The following is an 18,871-nucleotide window of genomic DNA, read 5'->3' as shown; positions in this document are numbered from 1 at the left end:
TTAGTTTCAGGACTGGTGTTAGTCTCATCAGGACTGGTGTTAGTCTCATCAGGACTGGTGTTAGTCTCCTCAGGACTTGTGTTAATCTCATCAGAACTGGTGTTAGTCTCAACAGGACTGGTGTTAGTCTCATCAGGACTGGTGTTAGTCTCAACAGGGCTGGTGTTAGGCTCAACAGGACTGGTGTTAGTCTCATCAGGACTGGTGTTAGTCTCATCAGGACTGGTGTTAGTCTCATCAGGACTGGTGTTAATCTCATCAGAACTGGTGTTAGTCTCAACAGGACTGGTGTTAGTCTCATCAGGACTGGTGTTAGACTCAACAGGGCTGGTGTTAGGCTCAACAGGACTGGTGTTAGTCTCATCAGGACTGGTGTTAGTCTCATCAGGACTGGTGTTAGTCTCATCAGGACTGGTGTTAATCTCATCAGAACTGGTGTTAGTCTCAACAGGACTGGTGTTAGTCTCATCAGGACTGGTGTTAGACTCAACAGGGCTGGTGTTAGGCTCAACAGGACTGGTGTTAGTTTCAGGACTGGTGTTAGTCTCATCAGGACTGGTGTTAGTCTCATCAGGACTGGTGTTAATCTCATCAGAACTGGTGTTAGTCTCAACAGGACTGGTGTTAGTCTCATCAGGACTGGTGTTAGACTCAACAGGGCTGGTGTTAGTCTCAACAGGACTGGTGTTAGTCTCATCAGGACTGGTGTTAATCTCATCAGAACTGGTGTTAGTCTCAACAGGACTGGTGTTAGTCTCATCAGGACTGGTGTTAGTCTCAACAGGACTGGTGTTAGTCTCATCAGGACTGGTGTTAGACTCAACAGGGCTGGTGTTAGGCTCAACAGGACTGGTGTTAATCTCATCAGGACTGGTGTTTGTTTCAGGACTGGTGTTAGTTTCAGGACTGGTATTAGTTTCAACAGGTCTGGTGTCAGGCTCATCATAGGCTTATTTGCATGTCTTCTTTGTGAGGGTTGAGAATATACTGTATATTCTATTCCTAGGTCAGCAATCCTAATCTGAGAGGCTTTTTAGACACGGGCCCTGATCTCATTAGTGTGTTATGGGGGTTGTCTTCTCTCCTAGGGCCCTCGTGGACCCGCTGGATTCTCAGGCCCTGCTGGGACCCCGGGGAGAGAGGTGAGTGGGATCCAAGACCTTCCTTCCTCTCTTCTCATTCATGTCCTCCACTCCCCCTGTCCTCCTCTCTCTGCAGGAAGGGAGACACAGTGATACTTTACATCTGGAGATAAAGAGAAACTGACATTCGGAGGGAAAATGTTGTCTTTCCTATCTGCCTTCTATTCCTCTTCCTGACATCTTTTCTCCTCTCCTCTCACACACACACACACACACACACACACACACACACACACACACACACACACACACACACACACACACACACACACACACACACACACACACACACACACACACACACACACACACACACACACACACACACACACACACAGCACCCCATTAGGATGAATGTCAAAGCGTGGGCCAAGGGTGTGCAGCGCTGTGTGTTTCCGATGGTCTCATAGCTGGTGACATCATTATTTCTCTCATTTAAAGGGATCCCCTGGTCGAGAAGGTCCCCCAGGTCCTCCTGGCCCCCCGGGTCAACCAGTAAGTTAACCGCTCATCTCTTTCTCATCTCTCTCTCAGAGATATACTGTGTCAGTGTCACTTGGAGGTGCTCAGCCCACTGTACCATATTTAGGTTAAATGCCTCAAAACCACAGAAAGACAATTATTTTACAGAAAACTGAAATCACAGGAGAAGATTTGGTTACACTGTACTTGAAGGGGATTTATGTATAAGGCATTCATACCACCATAAACACAATCATGGTAACTTTGAGTGTTTCAGCATCAGTCATACCACCATAAACACAATCATTGTAACTTTGAGTGTTTCAGCATCAGTCATACCACCATAAACACAATCATTGTAACTTTGAGTGTTTCAGCATCATTCATACCACCATAAACACAATCATTGTAACTTTGAGTGTTTCAGCATCATTCATACCACCATAAACACAATCATTGTAACTTTGAGTGTTTCAGCATCATTCATAAGAGTTCAAGCTTCGAGTGATGCTAAGATAATTATGAGAGGTTCATTCAACTATGATCTGACTGAAAAAGATCACAAAAATATTCATTGACATTTCTTTACATCTACAGTCATTATACAAAATGTATGATTGACAACTTGTCTTTCCAACAGACTGCCTTGCCAATTGTCGGAGATATGAGCTCTTTACTCAAGGTACTGGACTGTTTCATGTATTACCGTTGTGTCGTATGATTATTCCCATCAATTGTCATTCCAACATTATTCAGTGTGGTACATAAATCATACATGATTTTTTTAATTGACAAGATTCATGGAAGATATTTTTTTATTACCTTGAAGTGCCAACATGTAGATCCACATTGACTGAGGGTGTAGAAACAGGTTATAATTTAGCCTGCTTTAATTGCATCAGTTACTATGATTGCACAGTTGCCCACAGTGGTGTATTTCACACTTTAAGACCTCACAATTGTAATACAACAACAAACTTTTAATGTTGATATTTTGATGTGATACTTTCACCAGTACTAAACCTATCAGGGTGATGTTACGGAATTATTAACAGAAGCTCAGGAGCGCCTCCATCAGGTGGTGGTGGCGAACTGCAGCTAGAAATTCAAGAAATTGGAAATCCACTATGGAAATGCATTATTATATTCAACAGGAATCCTTGAAATGTCCTAAGAAGAATGCTGTTGTTGAATACATCCCTCCTGGAGTACACAGGGAATATGTCCAAAATGGTACCCTATTCCCTACACTGTGAACTACTTTTGACCAGAGAGCTATGGCTGGGCTCTTGTCAACAGCAGTCCACTATATAGGGAATAGGGCTCTGGTCAGCAGTAGTGTATTATATAGGGAATAGGGCTCTGGTCAGCAGTAGTGTATTATATAGGGAATAGGGCTCTGGTCAGCAGTAGTGTATTATATAGGGAATAGGGCTCTTGTCAACAGTAGTGCACTATATAGGGAATAGGGCTCTGGTCAACAGTAGTGTATCATATAGGGAATAGGGCTCTGGTCAGCAGTAGTGTATCATATAGGGAATAGGGCTCTTGTCAACAGTAGTGCACTATATAGGGAATAGGGCTCTGGTCAACAGTAGTGCACTATATAGGGAATAGGGCTTTCTGTTGTCAGTTGTTTGTTCTCATGGCTACCTTGTTGCTACGTATTTAAGGGACAATACTTCTCCTTTTCCTTCTATCTCTCCAACACTCCCACGCCTTGTTGATGTATCTGTACAATGTACACACTTCCCTCTCTCTGTCTGTCTCTTCTCTCTCTCTGTCTGTTTTTTCTCTCTCTGTCTCTTCTCTCTGTCCATCTATCTCCTCAACACTCCCACTCCTTGTTGATGTATCTGTACAATGTACACTTCTCTCTCTCTGTCTGTCTCTTCCCTCTCTCTGTCTGTCTCTTCTCTCTCTCTCTGTCTGTCTCTTCTCTCTTTGCATCTGTCTCTTCTCTCTGTCTCTTCTCTCTGTCCATCTGTCTCTTCTCTATACATCTCTCTTCTCTCTGTCCGTCTCTTCACTCTGCCCATCTGTCTCTTCTCTCTTCTCTCTCTGTCTCTCTTCTCTCTCTCCGTCTGTCTTTTCTCTCTTCTCTGTGTTTGTGTGATTACTGTTCGGTTGTGATGCTAGTCCCTCTCAGCCAGCCAAGATGAATGCACATCCATCTCTTCTCAGTCAGAGAAGAAATTATGTGATTTAAAACAGGATTGTGTCTGTTGAGAGAGGATTGTGTTAAAACAGGATTATGAGAGAGAGAGAGAGAGAGAGAGAGAGAGAGAGAGAGAGAGAAAGAGAGAGAGAGAGAGAGAGTGAGAGAGAGAGAGAGAGAGAGAGAGACAGAGACAGAGAGAGAGAAAGATATAGAGAGAGAGAGAGAGAGAGAGAGAGAAAGACAGAGACAGAGAGAGAGAGAAAGATATAGAGAGAGAGAGAGAGAGAGAGAGAGAGAGAGAGAGAGAGAGAAAGATAGAGAGAGAGAGAGAGAGAGAGAGAGAGAGAGAGAGAGAGAGAGAGAAAGGGATTTTATTCTACCAGACCAAAGATAGGAAGCCCAGTTAAATGAATAAAGTGTCCAAGCTTTTAGCTGTTCAAAGCAGATTGACATTTATTGTCATGAATCTTGTCCTGGAGGCAGAACTGAGCAATTTCTACTAGATTGGCCAGCTGCAAAGTCAAAATTGGCTATGTTGCTTTTTGGTCTTAGTTTAGGTTTATTGGTGTGGTTAAGATTGAAGTTAAATTTAAAATCTGATTTTACAACTTTGTGGCTGTGCTAGCTAGTGACCCCTCTGCAGAACTGCCTCCAGAACAAGATTCATGACAAAGAAACGCTAACCTGCCTGTTTAAAGGCCTTTTTTTTACAATGTGCTGCTGGCTTGACTGCGTCATTCAACTTGATGAGCTGAATGACAATCCTCCCCAAGAATAGCTTTTCTCCGTTTCTTCACTTTAATTGACAGAGTTTGGTCACTTTGCAGCCGATGATATTTGATATTTCACACTGAAAGGAGCACTCAACTGAATTGGACCTTTTTTATTTCAAGACACTTCGCTTAAGTCTCTCTCAGAAAAAAAGATTTGTACTTCCATAAAGTTAGATGAAATATCTTCCCACTGCTCTTCTCTGATGAGTCTAAATGCCAGTGACACTTAAGGGTCATACAGTCTCCATGCTGTATAAACAGAACTGATATCCATCTCCAGATAAATGGTTGGAAGTGGAACGTATTCATGTGTTTTTCATGTGAGGCTGCTGAGGGGAGGAAAGCTCATAGTAATGGCTGGAACAGCATCAAACACATGGAAACCATTCCACCTATTCCACTCCAGTCATTACCACGAGCCCGTCCTCCCTAATTCAGGTGCCACCAACCTCCTGTGGTGTTCTTCTACTGAATGTACACTGAGTGGACAAAAAAATTAGGAACACCTTCTCTTTCCTTGACATAGACTGACCAGGTGAATCCAGGTGAAAGCTATGATCCCTTATTGATGTCACTCGTTAAATCCACTTCCATCAGTGTAGATGAAGGGGAGGAGACGGGTTAAAGAATGATTTTGAAGCCTTGAGACAATTGGGACATGGATTGTGTATGTGTGCTATTCAGAGGGTGAATGGGCAAGACAAAACATTTAAGTGCCTTTGAACAGGGTATGGTAGTAGGTGCCAGGCGCACCGGTTTGTGTCAAGAACTGCAATGCTGCTGGGTTTTTCATTCTCAACAGTTTCCCGTGCGTATCAAGAATGGTCCACCACCGAAAGGACATCCACCCACTTTGACAAAACTGTGGAACGCTTTCGACACCTTGTAGAGTCCATGCCCCAACGTATTTAGGCTGTTCTGAGGGCAAAGGGGGTGGTGCAACTCAATATTAGGAGGATGTCCTTAATGTTTTGTACACTCAGTGTATAATCATAGCATTGTTCTATGAAGTAAGTGCCTCTGGGTAACTGATACAGTTGAACCTAATTATCTTCAGCAGAGTACAGAATGTCTGCTGCTGTAGGGAACGTACACTTCAACAACTCAACAGTGTCAGAGTACAGAATGTCTGCTGCTGTAGAGGAAGTACACTCCAGACAGGGCTGATTTCCCAGACAGGGCTGATTTTCCAGACAGGGCAGATATCCCAGACAGGGCTGATTTCCCAGACAGGGCTGATTTTCCAGACAGGGCAGATTTCCCAGACAGGGCAGATTTCCCAGACAGGGCTGATTTCCCAGACAGGGCTGATTTCCCAGACAGGGCTGATTTCCCAGACAGGGCTGATTTCCCAGACAGGGCTGATTTTCCAGACAGGGCTGATTTCCCAGACAGGGCTGATTTCCCAGACAGGGCTGATTTCCCAGACAGGGCTGATTTCCCAGACAGGGCTGATTTTCCAGACATGGCTGATTTCCCAGACAGGGCTGATTTCCCAGACTGGGCTGATTTCCCAGACAGGGCTGATTTCCCAGACACAGACTAAGCCTAACTATTTGAATGTAAATAAATGTTACTCAGTGAAACCTGAACTGGATGGGAGACTGTGATATTTCAAATGATCCCCCAAATGTCACAGTCAGTTTGAGAGTGGGTGGGAAATAAGACAATGTCTGGTTCTCAGTCTGCTCACATTAACTTCAATGTTGTGGAAACATTGAGAGAACGTTAAGACATCTCCCCTGCTCTTCGACCCAGGGGAGATGGAATACAAACAAAAGGAGCACTGTATTTCCCTGCTGTGACTCAGTGAGATGACAGATATCTGGTCTGTATGACCGTACCTCTCCCCCCCCTGCTGTGTGTTGGCAGAATGCCTGCACCGTGTGCCAGACCAGAGTGCCAGGTCTGCCTGGGCAGAAGGGCGAGCAGGGAACCCATGGAGCGACAGGAGTGCAAGGCATGGTGGGAGAAAAGGTGAGTGTCTTATTATCTTTACTGTGTGTGTGTGTGTGTGTGTGTGTGTGTGTGTGTGTGTGTGTGTGTGTGTGTGTGTGTGTGTGTGTGGGTGGGTGTGGGTGGGTGGGTGGGTGGGTGGCCAGCCCGCCCAGAAGTGTGAGAGTGGAACCCTTGGGGACAGATTGTGTGGTTTTGTGTGTGTGTCTTTCTCTGTGCATGTGTTCTTGCGTGCATTGATTTGCGTGTGTCCATCCTAAACAGGGGGATCCAGGAGTGCGAGGACCTCTCGGTAATCCAGGGAAAGAAGGTCCAAAGGTAGGAAACAACGTGTCATCCTGATATAGTGCATGTGTTCTAAATGGCAGACTATTCCCTATTATAATGGATGTGTTCTAAATGGCAGACTATTTCCTATTATAATGTCATGTGTTCTAAATGGCAGACTATTCCCTATTATAATGGATGTGTTCTAAATGGCAGACTATTCCCTATTATAATGGATGTGTTCTAAATGGCAGACTATTCCCTATTATAATGCATGTGTTCTAAATGGCAGACTATTCCCTATTATAATGGATATGTTCTAAATGGCAGCCTATTCCCTATTATAATGGATATGTTCTCAATGGCAGCCTATTCCCTACATAGTGCACTATAACCTCTGGTGAAAAGTAGTGCCCTGTGTAAAGGATTAGGACACAGTCAATTTGGGACACAGTCAATATATACAGAATTACTTTCCACCTTACAAATACTCCATTCACTCCATTCATTGCCAATCTCAGCGTGACAAAGTGAATTAGAAAAGATGACAGGTGTAATAGTATTTAGACTGGTGCATAACATCGCTGGGGACTACTCTTCTTCTTCAGGTTATTATTTAACATGCTTCTATCCCTTGTTGCTATTCATTTTCAGTTGAATTGTTTTCATAATACTTCCTACGAATGAATACCCTCTTCGTGATGCATTATGAGGGCATTTATAATGCCTTATAAACAATGCATAATATGCTATAATGTACGACATAGGCTCTCGTAGTTGTTCACATTTAATTTCATCTGAGAGATTTGGGAAGATTCAGACACCAACCGTCGAACCAAAGATTCAGACATTTACAATGTCAGTCCAGCACATTCGTATCATCAGAGCTGCTGGCTGCAGACGTGGTTGCCATGGATACGCAGCAGTGTCCCGTATTAGTAAAATGACCCAAGCAGTCGCTTCTAATTGGCTCTATTAGAAACAAGAAGTCCAAGTGAAACGTATGACCACCCGCCGTGCCCCTGGTTTGAGACTATGAGGTTGGGAGAGAACATACTGTATATTATGGTGGCAGACGTTTCTCATTTCACAAGCAGACACATTTTAATTTTTTTATTTTATTTTACCTTTATTTTACTAGGCAAGTCAGTTAAGAACAAATTCTTATTTTCAATGATGGCCTAGGAACAGTGGGTTAACTGCCTGTTCAGGTGCAGAACGACAGATTTGTACCTTGTCAGCTCGGGGATTTGACCTTGCAACCTTTCGGTTACCAGTCCAGTTACCAGTCCAACGCTCTTACCACTAGGCTACCCTGCCGCCCCATTCAGAAAAGGTTTATACAGAATTCAACTTGATTTGGCCATTTTTGTACTATTTACTGTTGTTGTTACTGTTTACCCATTCACCGATGTTGTTTGCTGTTCTAGGGGATGAAAGGAGAGAGAGGATTCCCTGGGCCTAGTGGAGACAAAGGAGACGAGGTGGGTTTCAGACCTGTCCTGGGGCCAATACATGAATCATATACTTTAACATGCTTGAGTGTGCTTGAAAGTACACTACATCAAATCAAATCAAATCTGGAACCGGTGCACCTGGCACCATCGATCATACCACGCTCACAGTCGCTTAGGTCACTAGCTTTACCCTTTGTAACGTTCAGTCGATCAGTAACAGAATGCCTCAATGCCTCAATGCCTGCTTTATATAGCAAGCCACGGTCACATGACTCATCTTGCCCCATGTACAACAGAATCAATGGAATAGCCCCGAAAATGCAAATGAGGTTAACTCTCCTCTTGTCCTTCTTGCAATTACCTACCAGTTAGGCTATCATACACCACCTATTACACAGGTAGTGACAATGATTGTTCTCTGGTGTTTCTTGTCTTTCTCAGGGCTCTCCTGGAGTTCCAGGCATTCTGGGTACAACAGGCCGTACTGGAGCCCCTGTAAGCAAAACAAATCATCAATTTCATTAAATCATCTTTCACATCTATTCATCCCTCGTTGTAATGCATGTGTAGTACTGTGTTGCTGATACAAGAACAATCACTGAGAACACCATACTCATTGTTTGGTCCCTATTTTCTCTCACCCAGTTTCTATATTTAGTTTGTGACCCAGTTAATTGATGTACTTTGTTTTCTATATTTAGTTTGTGACCCAGTTAATTGATGTACTTTGTTTTCTATATTTAGTTTGTGACCCAGTTAATTGATGTACCTTGTTTCTATATTTAGTTTGTGACCCAGTTAATTAATGTACCTTGTTTCTATATTTAGTTTGTGTCCCAGTTAATTGATGTACTTTGTTTTCTATATTTAGTTTGTGACCCAGTTAATTGATGTACCTTGTTTCTATATTTAGTTCGTGTCCCAGTTAATTGATGTACTTTGTTTTCTATATTTAGTTTGTGACCCAGTTAATTGATGTACCTTGTTCCTATATTTAGTTTGTGTCCCAGTTAATTGATGTACCTTGTTTCTATATTTAGTTTGTGTCCCAGTTAATTGATGTACCTTGTTTCTATATTTAGTTTGTGACCCAGTTAATTGCTGTACCTGGTCTCTGTTTGCAGGGTGTCATGGGCAGACCTGGGCCAATGGGTCAGCCTGGAACAAAGGGAGATCGGGTAAGAAAGAGGCGCTGTGTGTGAATATACAGTCTCTAGTGAAGGTCTACGCACACTTACACGGTCTTCACACTTTGCTACCTTAAAATGAAATCTACAAAGGGATTCAATTAGATTTGTCCCAAATTTAGTTTCACAGCCTACTCCAAAGTGAAAGAAAAATGATAGATAATTTTCCAAAACACAAGATGATGATGAATTGATTGCGTATGTTTTCACTTTTACTTGGTGGAAGCACCTTCAGCAGCCATTACAGCTGGGAATCATTCTGAATAAGATTCTACCAAGCTTGCACAACTCTCACGACAACATGCACCCAGTGGCCAGATTATTAGGTACCGGGTCAGACCCCCCCTTTGCCTCCAGAACAGATTGAATTCTTTGGGGTATGGAAACATTGCTCAATTGGTATCAAGGGACCTAACATGTGCCAGGAAAACATTCCCCACACAATTACACCACCGTCACCAGCTTGTACCGTTGATACCAGGCAGAATGGGGCCATGGACTCATGCTGCTTATGTCAAATCCTGACTCTGCCATCAGCATGATGCAACAGCAACTGCTGCAATAGCGCATCTGTGAAAAAGACAGACAAGTTGTGTATTCCGAGATGCCGTTCTGCCATCCACTGTTGTACTGCACCAATATTTACCTGTTTGTGGCCCCCCTGTTAGCTTGCACGATTATTGCCATTCTCCTTCAGCCCCTCTCATCAAGCTGTTTTCGCCCACGGGACTGCCGCTGACTGACTGCCGCTGACTGACTGCCGCTGACTGACTGCCGCTGACTGACTGCCGCTGACTGACTGCCGACTGACTGACTGCCGCTGACTGACTGCCGCTGACTGACTGCCGCTGACTGACTGCCGCTGACTGACTGACGCTGACTGACTGCCGCTGACTGACTGCCGCTGACTGACTGACGCTGACTGACTGCCGCTGACTGACTGACGCTGACTGACTGCCGCTGACTGACTGCCGCTGACTGACTGCCGCTGACTGACTGACGCTGACTGACTGCCGCTGACTGACTGCCGCTGACTGACTGCCGCTGACCGGGTGTTTTTTGTTTGTCGCACCATTCTCAGTAAACCCTAGACACTGTCCTGCGTGAAAAGGCCAGGATGCCGGGCGTTTCTGAGATACTGGAACCGGCTCGCCTGCCACCTACGATCATACCAAGCTCAAAGTCTCTTAGGTCACTGGTATTGCCCATTGTAACATTCAATTGAACAGTAAATGGATGCCTCAAGGATTGTCTGCCTGCTTTACATAGCAAGCCACGGCCACATGACTCACTGTCTGTAGGAGTGAACCATTTTCGTGACCGGGTTGTTGTACCTAATAAACTGGCCACATAGTGTATATCCATTGTTTTTGTTAAAATTGCTCAAGCTCAGTAAATTTGGTAGGGAGTCATTGATGGACTGCAGTATTCAAACATTGTCTTTAATTTTTCAATCAGATTTTATTCAGGACAGAGACTAAACCACTCAGGAACACTAAATACCTCTTGGAAAGCCATTCTGTTGTGTCCTTGGCATAATTTTGCGTGTGTGCCATTGTCCCACAGAAAAATGTAACTCTATCCCAGGGTTAGGTATTCAGAAGACAGAGCTTCCTCTAACTTTTTACCTGGGCTTTGTTCCTTTCATATTTCTTCAGATCCTGACAGCCTCCCGAGGCCACGACAATAGTGGAAAATACAAAGGGATCAAAAGCATTGCATTCACTCCACATTACTGGGCCGCATGGTGAAGTGAAGGAGGCCTGTGTTAAAAACATCCACTCCACATTACTGGGCCTCATGGTGAAGTGAAGGAAGCCTGTGTTAAAAACATCCACTCCACATTACTGGGCCTCATGGTGAAGTGAAGGAGGCCTGTGTTAAAAACATCCACTCCACATTACTGGGCCACATGGTGAAGTGAAGGAAGCCTGTGTTAAAAACATCCACTCCACATTACTGGGCCTCATGGTGAAGTGAAGGAAGCCTGTGTTAAAAACATCCACTCCACATTACTGGGCCACATGGTGAAGTGAAGGAAGCCTTTGTTAAAAACATCCACTCCACATTACTGGGCCTCATGGTGAAGTGAAGGAAGCCTGTGTTAAAAACATCCACTCCACATTATTGGGCCACATGGTGAAGTGAAGGAGGCCTGTGTTAAAAACATCCACTCCACATTACTGGGCCGCATGGTGAAGTGAAGGAAGCCTGTGTTAAAAACATCCACTCCACATTACTGGCCCGCATGGTGACGTGAAGGAAGCCTGTGTTAAAAACATCCACTCCACATTACTGGGCCACATGGTGAAGTGAAGGAAGCCTGTGTTAAAAACATCCACTCCAATTCATTGATTCTGTTTGCAACAATACCATTAAGTAATCCTGCAAGACAACACAGCAAAGACATTACGTTTTTGGCCTAAAATAAAAACTACAGGTTTGGGTCAAATCCAATACAATATAACACAAAGTCAACCCTCTGTATTTTCAACTATTGTGGTTGGCAGCATCATGTTATGGGTATGCTTGTCATCGCCAGGGACTGGGGAGTTTGTCAGGATCAAGCAATGGAATTATATTGCCCTAAGAGTTGTGCAGAATCTTATTCAAAATGATTCACAGCTGTAATGGCTGTCAAAAGGTGCTTCCACCAAGTATTAACTTTGGGGTGTGAAGACACACAATCAAGACATCTTTGTTTTTTTTTGTTTTCTTTATTAATTATCCTCATTTTATATACATTTCTTTCACTTTGAAGATGTGGAGTAGGTTGTGTAGACCTGTATAAAAAATATCTAATTCAATCCGTTTTTTAATTTAATTTTAAGGGGGGGGGATGTGAAGACTGCGCCATTGCTGTACAGACTTTCACTAGGCACTGTACTGTACATGTCTACTTTATGTTCTAAATATAGGCAGTTAGTACATACAGGGTCATGTTTTATTCAAGCATGTGGCCTGACATGCCAAGAGCTGTTCTGATAGTCTAAGATGAAAACAATGCCTTACGTCTTATTTAGTGCTATCTCAAAGAGCATCAATAATGGGTTATTGTAATACTCAGGAATCATATTATTTTATTAAAAAGCACATAATATCTTATGGATTTCTCTTCCGTTTTGTTGTTGAAAGAATGCCATGGGCCTAGTGCTGTCAGTGGATTGGGGTGGTGCTGTATGCCAATTCAGTAGCCTTGCAAGAGGCTTGTGCAGCCAGCTAATAGGATCTCCTGTTTCTGTAGCGTGAGGCAGGTTGATGTACCAGTACACCCCTTGTACAGGACACTAGTTTATCGCAGGGCCTTACCCCCAATCTATCTCAAATTCAACAGAGCTAGTATGTCCCTCTTCTCAAATACTGTACCTCTGCAATAGACTTGTATTGTCAGCCATGCCATGTCCCAAAGATTAGGATTGTCACTGTGTCTAATGTGTGGGTAAATAAGGGTAAAGAGGTATTCTTCGATTATTGGGATCTTAACTGAAGAAATGTGTTCCCCAGTGACTGACTGGAAAGCATTATCCCTCTCATGGTTTGTTGTGTGTGTGTGCGTGTGCGTGTGCGTGTGCGTGTGCGTGTGCGTGTGTGTGTGTGTGTGTGTGTGTGTGTGTGTGTGTGTGTGTGTGTGTGTGTCCTACAGGGAAGTGAAGGATCCCCTGGAAGGCCAGGACTACCAGGCCCCCCAGTAAGTTATCCAGAGCATCACTGAGATCTCTCTGTGTGTGTGTATACAGACTGTGTGTATGCGTGCGTGTACAGAGAGTGTGTGTGTTGTTGAGTCATTGGTGAGATGTGTCAACAGTTTTCATGCCTATGAATGATGACACCAGTTCAAGGTACCTTAGCCAATTACTAGTGTCCTTTTGAATGGCTGGTCACACAACACATCATTTAAGAGGACAGTGAGATTGACTTAATACTTTGAAGGACAACATGTTTTCTTCTGTCTACTTGAGAAAATGTTTTTCCTGTTCTTTCTTCCTTCCTGGAAATCTAATCAAGTACAATTTTATTGGTCACCTACACATATTTAGCAGATGTTATTGTGGGTGTAGCGAAATGCTTGTGTTCCTAGCTTCAACAGTGTATTAGTATATAACAGTGCAGTAGTATCTAACAGTGCAGTAGTATCTAACATTGCAGTAGTATCTAACAGTGCAGTAGTATCTAACAGTGCAGTAGTATCTAACAGCACAGTAGTATCTAACAGCACAGTAGTATCTAACAGTGCAGTAGTATCTAACAGTGCAGTAGTATCTAACAGTAGTATCTAACAGTGCAGTAATATCTAACAGCGTAGTAGTATCTAACAGTGCAGTAGTATCTAACAGTGCAGTAGTATCTCACAGTAGTATCTAACAGCGCAGTAGTATCTAACAGCGCAGTAGTATCTAACAGCGCAGTAGTATCTAACAGTGCTTTTAGTGTCTAACAGTGCCGTAGTATCTAACAGTGCCGTAGTATCTAACAGTGCAGTATTATCTAACAGCGCAGTAGTATCTAACAGTGGAGTAGTATCTAACAGTGCAGTAGTATATAACAGTGCAGTAGTATCTAACAGTGCAGTGGTGTCTAACAGTGCAGTAGTATCTAACAGTGCAGTAGTATCTAACAGTGCAGTGGTGTCTAACAGTGCAGTAGTGTCTAACAGCGCAGTAGTATCTAACAGTGTAGTAGTATCTAACAGTGCAGTAGTATCTAACAGTGTAGTAGTATCTAACAGTGCAGTAGTATCTAACAGTGCAGTAGTGTCTAACAGTGTAGTAGTATCTAACAGTGCAGTAGTATCTAACAGTGCCGTTGTGTCTAACAGTGCAGTAGTGTCTAACAGTGCAGTAGTATCTAACAGTGCCGTAGTATCTAACAGTGCAGTAGTATCTAACAGCGCAGTAGTATCTAACAGTGGAGTAGTATCTAACAGTGCAGTGGTATCTAACAGCACAGTAGTATCTAACAGTGCAGTAGTATCTAACAGTGCAGTAGTATCTAACAGTGCAGTAGTATCTAACAGCACAGTAGTATCTAACAGTGCAGTAGTATCTAACAGTGCTTTTAGAGTCTAACAGTGCAGTAGTATCTAACAGTGCAGTATTATCTAACAGTGCAGTAGTATCTAACAGTGCAGTAGTATCTAACAGTGCAGTAGTGTCTAACAGTGTAGTAGTATCTAACAGTGCAGTAGTATCTAACAGTGCCGTTGTGTCTAACAGTGCAGTAGTGTCTAACAGTGCAGTAGTATCTAACAGTACGGTAGTATCTAACAGTGCAGTAGTGTCTAACAGTGCAGTAGTGTCTAACAGTGCAGTAGTATCTAACAGTGTAGTAGTATCTAACAGCACAGTAGTATCTAACAGCGCAGTAGTATCTAACAGTGCAGTAGTATCTAACAGTGCAGTAGTATCTAACAGTGCATCTAACAGTGCAGTAGTATCTAACAGTGCAGTAGTATCTAACAGTGCAGTAGTATCTAACAGTGCATCTAACAGTGCAGTAGTGTCTAACAGTGCGGTAGTATCTAACAGTGCAGTGGTGTCCAACAGTGCAGTACTATCTAACAGCACAGTAGTATACAACAGTGCAGTAGTATCTAACAGTGCAGTAGTATCTAACAGCACAGTAGTATACAACAGTGCAGTAGTGTCTAACAGTACAGTGGTGTCTAACAGTGCAGTAGTGTCTAACAGTGCAGTAGTGTCTAACAGTGCAGTAGTGTCTAACAGTGCAGTAGTTTCTAACAGTGCAGTAGTATCTAACAGTGCAGTAGTATCTAACAGTGCAGTAGTATCTAACAGTGCATCTAACAGTGCAGTAGTGTCTAACAGTGCAGTAGTATCTAACAGCACAGTAGTATACAACAGTGCAGTAGTATCTAACAGTGCAGTAGTGTCTAACAGTGCAGTAGTATCTAAAAATGATTCAGAAAATATACACAAATCTAAAAGTAAAATAATGGAATTAAGAAACATATTAATATTAGATTGAACAATATCAGAGTGGCATTGACTACAATACAGTAGAATATAATACAGTATGTAGATATGAGATGAGTAAAGCAGGATGTAAACATTATTAAAGTGACTAGTGTTCCATTATTAAAGTGGCCAGTCATTCCATGTCTATGTATATATGTCAGCAGCCTCTGCAGGGTTGAGTAACCGGGTGGAAGCCGACTAGTGATGGCTTTTTAACAGTCTGATGGCCTTGGGATAGAAGCTGTTATTCAGTCTCTCGGTCCCAGCTTTGATGCACCTGTACTGACCTCTCCTTCTGGATGATAGCGGGGTGAACGGGCCGTGGCTCAGGTGGTTGATGTCCTTGATGATCTTTTTGGCCTGTAACATCGGGTGCTGTAGGTGTCCTGGAGGGCAGGTAGAAATGTTATTGAGTCACCGTGTTCATGTTACTTCTGGGGACACTGGAGCAAAACCAAAAGGAGTTTTTCTTATTGGACACGTACAAAGCGAGTACTTCCTGTTTCACTCCATTATGGAGGGGTTTCTTCCGCTTTGTGCCTACTTAATACAACCCACTGACTGTGTTGGAGGAGAGGGTTCATGACTGAACTTCAGTACTGTAAATCTTTTCAATTGCACAAATCTAGCAAAAGCTTCGGGCCACAGATTTCCTTCAAACTTAAAAGCTGTTCTCCTGTAGATACTCTGATGCTGTGGTTAGTTTAGCGCTGTCTTGCAGCCATTTAGCTTTGCCTCAGATTACACACTGATGACAGACAGCACATACACTGAGTAGTGGAGAGGAGACCGGGGCTACACCCCCGCCCTGGCCCCATAACGCTAGTCAGGCAGGACTATACAGACTATCTCTGGTATATCCAGGCTACTCCTCAAGCCATCAGGATGTTGTATTTGCTGCTGCTCTACTATTTCCCCCAGATACACTAGTTAGACTACGGCCCAAATGGCACCTTATTCATTATATAGTGCACTACTTTTTACCTGAGCCCTATGAGCACTTAAGTGGGGTACTATAGGGGATAGTGTGCCATTTGGTACTCACATTAGTGTTTTAATCTACAGAGGCCGGAGGGTTATACAAGTGTTACTGCTCTCCTCTTTTGTTTAGTGATCACCAGGCAGCCCCAGATATTGATCTCTCCATGTAGTGATCACCAGGCAGCCCCAGATATTGATCTCTCCATGTAGTGATCACCAGGCAGCCCCAGATATTGATCTCTCCATGTAGTGATCACCAGGCAGCCCCAGATATTGATCTCTCCATGTAGTGATCACCAGGCAGCCCCAGATATTGATCTCTCCATGTAGTGATCACCAGGCAGCCCCAGATATTGATCTCTCCATGTAGTGATCACCAGGCAGCCCCAGATATTGATCTCTCCATGTAGTGATCACCAGGCAGCCCCAGATATTGATCTCTCCATGTAGTGATCACCAGGCAGCCCCAGATATTGATCTCTCCATGTAGTGATCACCAGGCAGCCCCAGATATTGATCTCTCCATGTAGTGATCACCAGGCAGCCTCAGATATTGATCTCTCCATGTAGTGATCACCAGGCAGCCACAGATATTGATCTCTCCATGTAGTGATCACCAGGCAGCCTCAGATATTGATCTCTCCATGTAGTGATCACCAGGCAGCCTCAGATGTTGATCTCTCCATGTAGTGATCACCAGGCAGCCTCAGATGTTGATCTCTCCCATGTTGCATTTAAGGGCTTAACAAAGTAATACTGTCTGCCTGGTCCAGGCCTACAGGACGAGAGTCACAGAAAACACTCAGGCAGACACACACACACACACACACACACACACACACACACACACACACACACACACACACACACACACACACACACACACACGCACACACGCACACACACACAAGGCTAGAAGCCATGAGGCAGGGTGTTAACGTAGGAGATACCTGGCTCTGACTGAGATGTGTGTGTTTGCAGGGTGTCCCCTATGTGGAGGGCAATGGGATGAGCAGTCTGTACAAACTGCAGGTAAGAACTTCACTGTACTCATCCTCATCAGGTGTCAGGTGTTCCCGACGGTGCAACTAGCATCACAGTGCTAGTCAACAGTTATACTGCCAAATGACTTAAATGTAAATGTAAATGTAATCATATACCATGTCTTCAGATACCCTGTCATCAGATACCATGTCACCAGATACCCTGTCATCAGATACCATGTCATCAGATACCATGTCATCAGATACCATGTCATCAGATACCCTATAATCAGATACCCTGTAATCAGATACCATGTCATCATTGTGTTGAATGTTATGATGATAATACTAGTTTCTCCACAGAGTGGAGGAGCCATCTCAGGACCCCCTGGAGCACCAGGTGCACCAGTAAGTATCTCATCATCTACTGTCTCATCATCCATCCTCCTGCTGTCACATCATCCTGCTGTATCATCCTCCTTCTATCTCATCATCCATCCTCCTTCTGTCTCATCATCCTACTGTCTCATCATCCTACTGTCTCATCCTCCTTCTGTCTCATCCTCCTACGGTCCCATCATCCTATCCTCCTTCTGTCTCATCCTCCTACTGTCTCATCATCCTGCTGTCTCATCCTCCTACTGTCTCATCATCCATCTGTCCCATCCTCCTACTGTATCATCCTCCTTCTGTCTCATCCTCCTACTATCTCATCCTCCTACTGTCTCATCCTCCTACTGTCTCATCATCCTACTATCTCATCCTCCTACTGTCTCATCATCCATCCTCCTTCTGTCTCATCATCCTACTCATCATCCATCCTCCTACTATCTCATCATCCTGCTGTCTCATCATCCTACTGTCTCATCATCCTTCTGTCTCATCATCCTACAGTCTCATCATCCTAATTTATCATCATCCATTATCCTACTGTCTCATCATCCTACTGTCTCATCATCCATCATCCTACTGTCTCATCATCCTTCTGTCTCATCATCCTACTGTCTCATCATCCTGCTGTCTCATCATCCATCCTCCTTCTGTCTCATCATCCTTCTGTCTCATCATCCTACTGTCTCATCATCCTACTGTCTCATCATCCATCATCCTACTATCTCATTATCCTACTGTCTCATGATCCTACTGTCTCATCATCCATCAACCTACTGTCTCATCATCCATCATCCTACTGTCTTATCCTCCTTCTGTCTCATCATCCTACTGTCTCATCACCCTAATTTTTCATCATCCATCATCCTACTGTCTCATCATCCTACTGTCTCATCATCCTACTGTCTCATCATCCTTCTGTCTCATCATCCCACTGTCTCATCATCCTACTGTCTCATCATCCATCATCCTACTGTCTCATTATCCATCATCCTACTGTCTCATCATCCTTCTGTCTCATCATCCGACTGTCTCATCATCCATCATCCTACTGTCTCATCATCCTACAGTCTCATCATCCTTCTGTCTCATCATCCTACTGTCTCATCATCCATCCTCCTGTGTACTCTACTGTAC

The 18,871-nt window shown here is 43.6% G+C and overlaps 1 protein-coding gene across 1 annotated transcript in view; it reads left to right on the top strand.

Annotated features, from left to right (window-relative positions):
* LOC135538386 (collagen alpha-1(XIX) chain-like) overlaps window positions 1-18,871 on the top strand; it is a 92,236-nt gene that overhangs the window by 29,007 nt on the left and 44,358 nt on the right. Inside the window, exons 15-25 of the mRNA XM_064964292.1 lie at window positions 1,089-1,142; window positions 1,584-1,637; window positions 2,245-2,286; window positions 6,411-6,515; window positions 6,759-6,812; window positions 8,192-8,245; window positions 8,660-8,713; window positions 9,343-9,396; window positions 13,049-13,093; window positions 17,343-17,393; window positions 17,708-17,752. Coding sequence (XP_064820364.1) covers window positions 1,089-1,142; window positions 1,584-1,637; window positions 2,245-2,286; window positions 6,411-6,515; window positions 6,759-6,812; window positions 8,192-8,245; window positions 8,660-8,713; window positions 9,343-9,396; window positions 13,049-13,093; window positions 17,343-17,393; window positions 17,708-17,752 — 612 coding nt within the window. The remainder of the gene's footprint in view (window positions 1-1,088; window positions 1,143-1,583; window positions 1,638-2,244; window positions 2,287-6,410; window positions 6,516-6,758; window positions 6,813-8,191; window positions 8,246-8,659; window positions 8,714-9,342; window positions 9,397-13,048; window positions 13,094-17,342; window positions 17,394-17,707; window positions 17,753-18,871) is intronic.

Source organism: Oncorhynchus masou, unplaced genomic scaffold (assembly GCF_036934945.1).
Source record: "Oncorhynchus masou masou isolate Uvic2021 unplaced genomic scaffold, UVic_Omas_1.1 unplaced_scaffold_950, whole genome shotgun sequence".
NCBI classification, from domain to species: domain Eukaryota; kingdom Metazoa; phylum Chordata; class Actinopteri; order Salmoniformes; family Salmonidae; genus Oncorhynchus; species Oncorhynchus masou.
The sequence above is the reverse complement of the archived record's forward strand: the minus strand, read 5'-3'. Positions and strand labels throughout refer to the sequence as shown.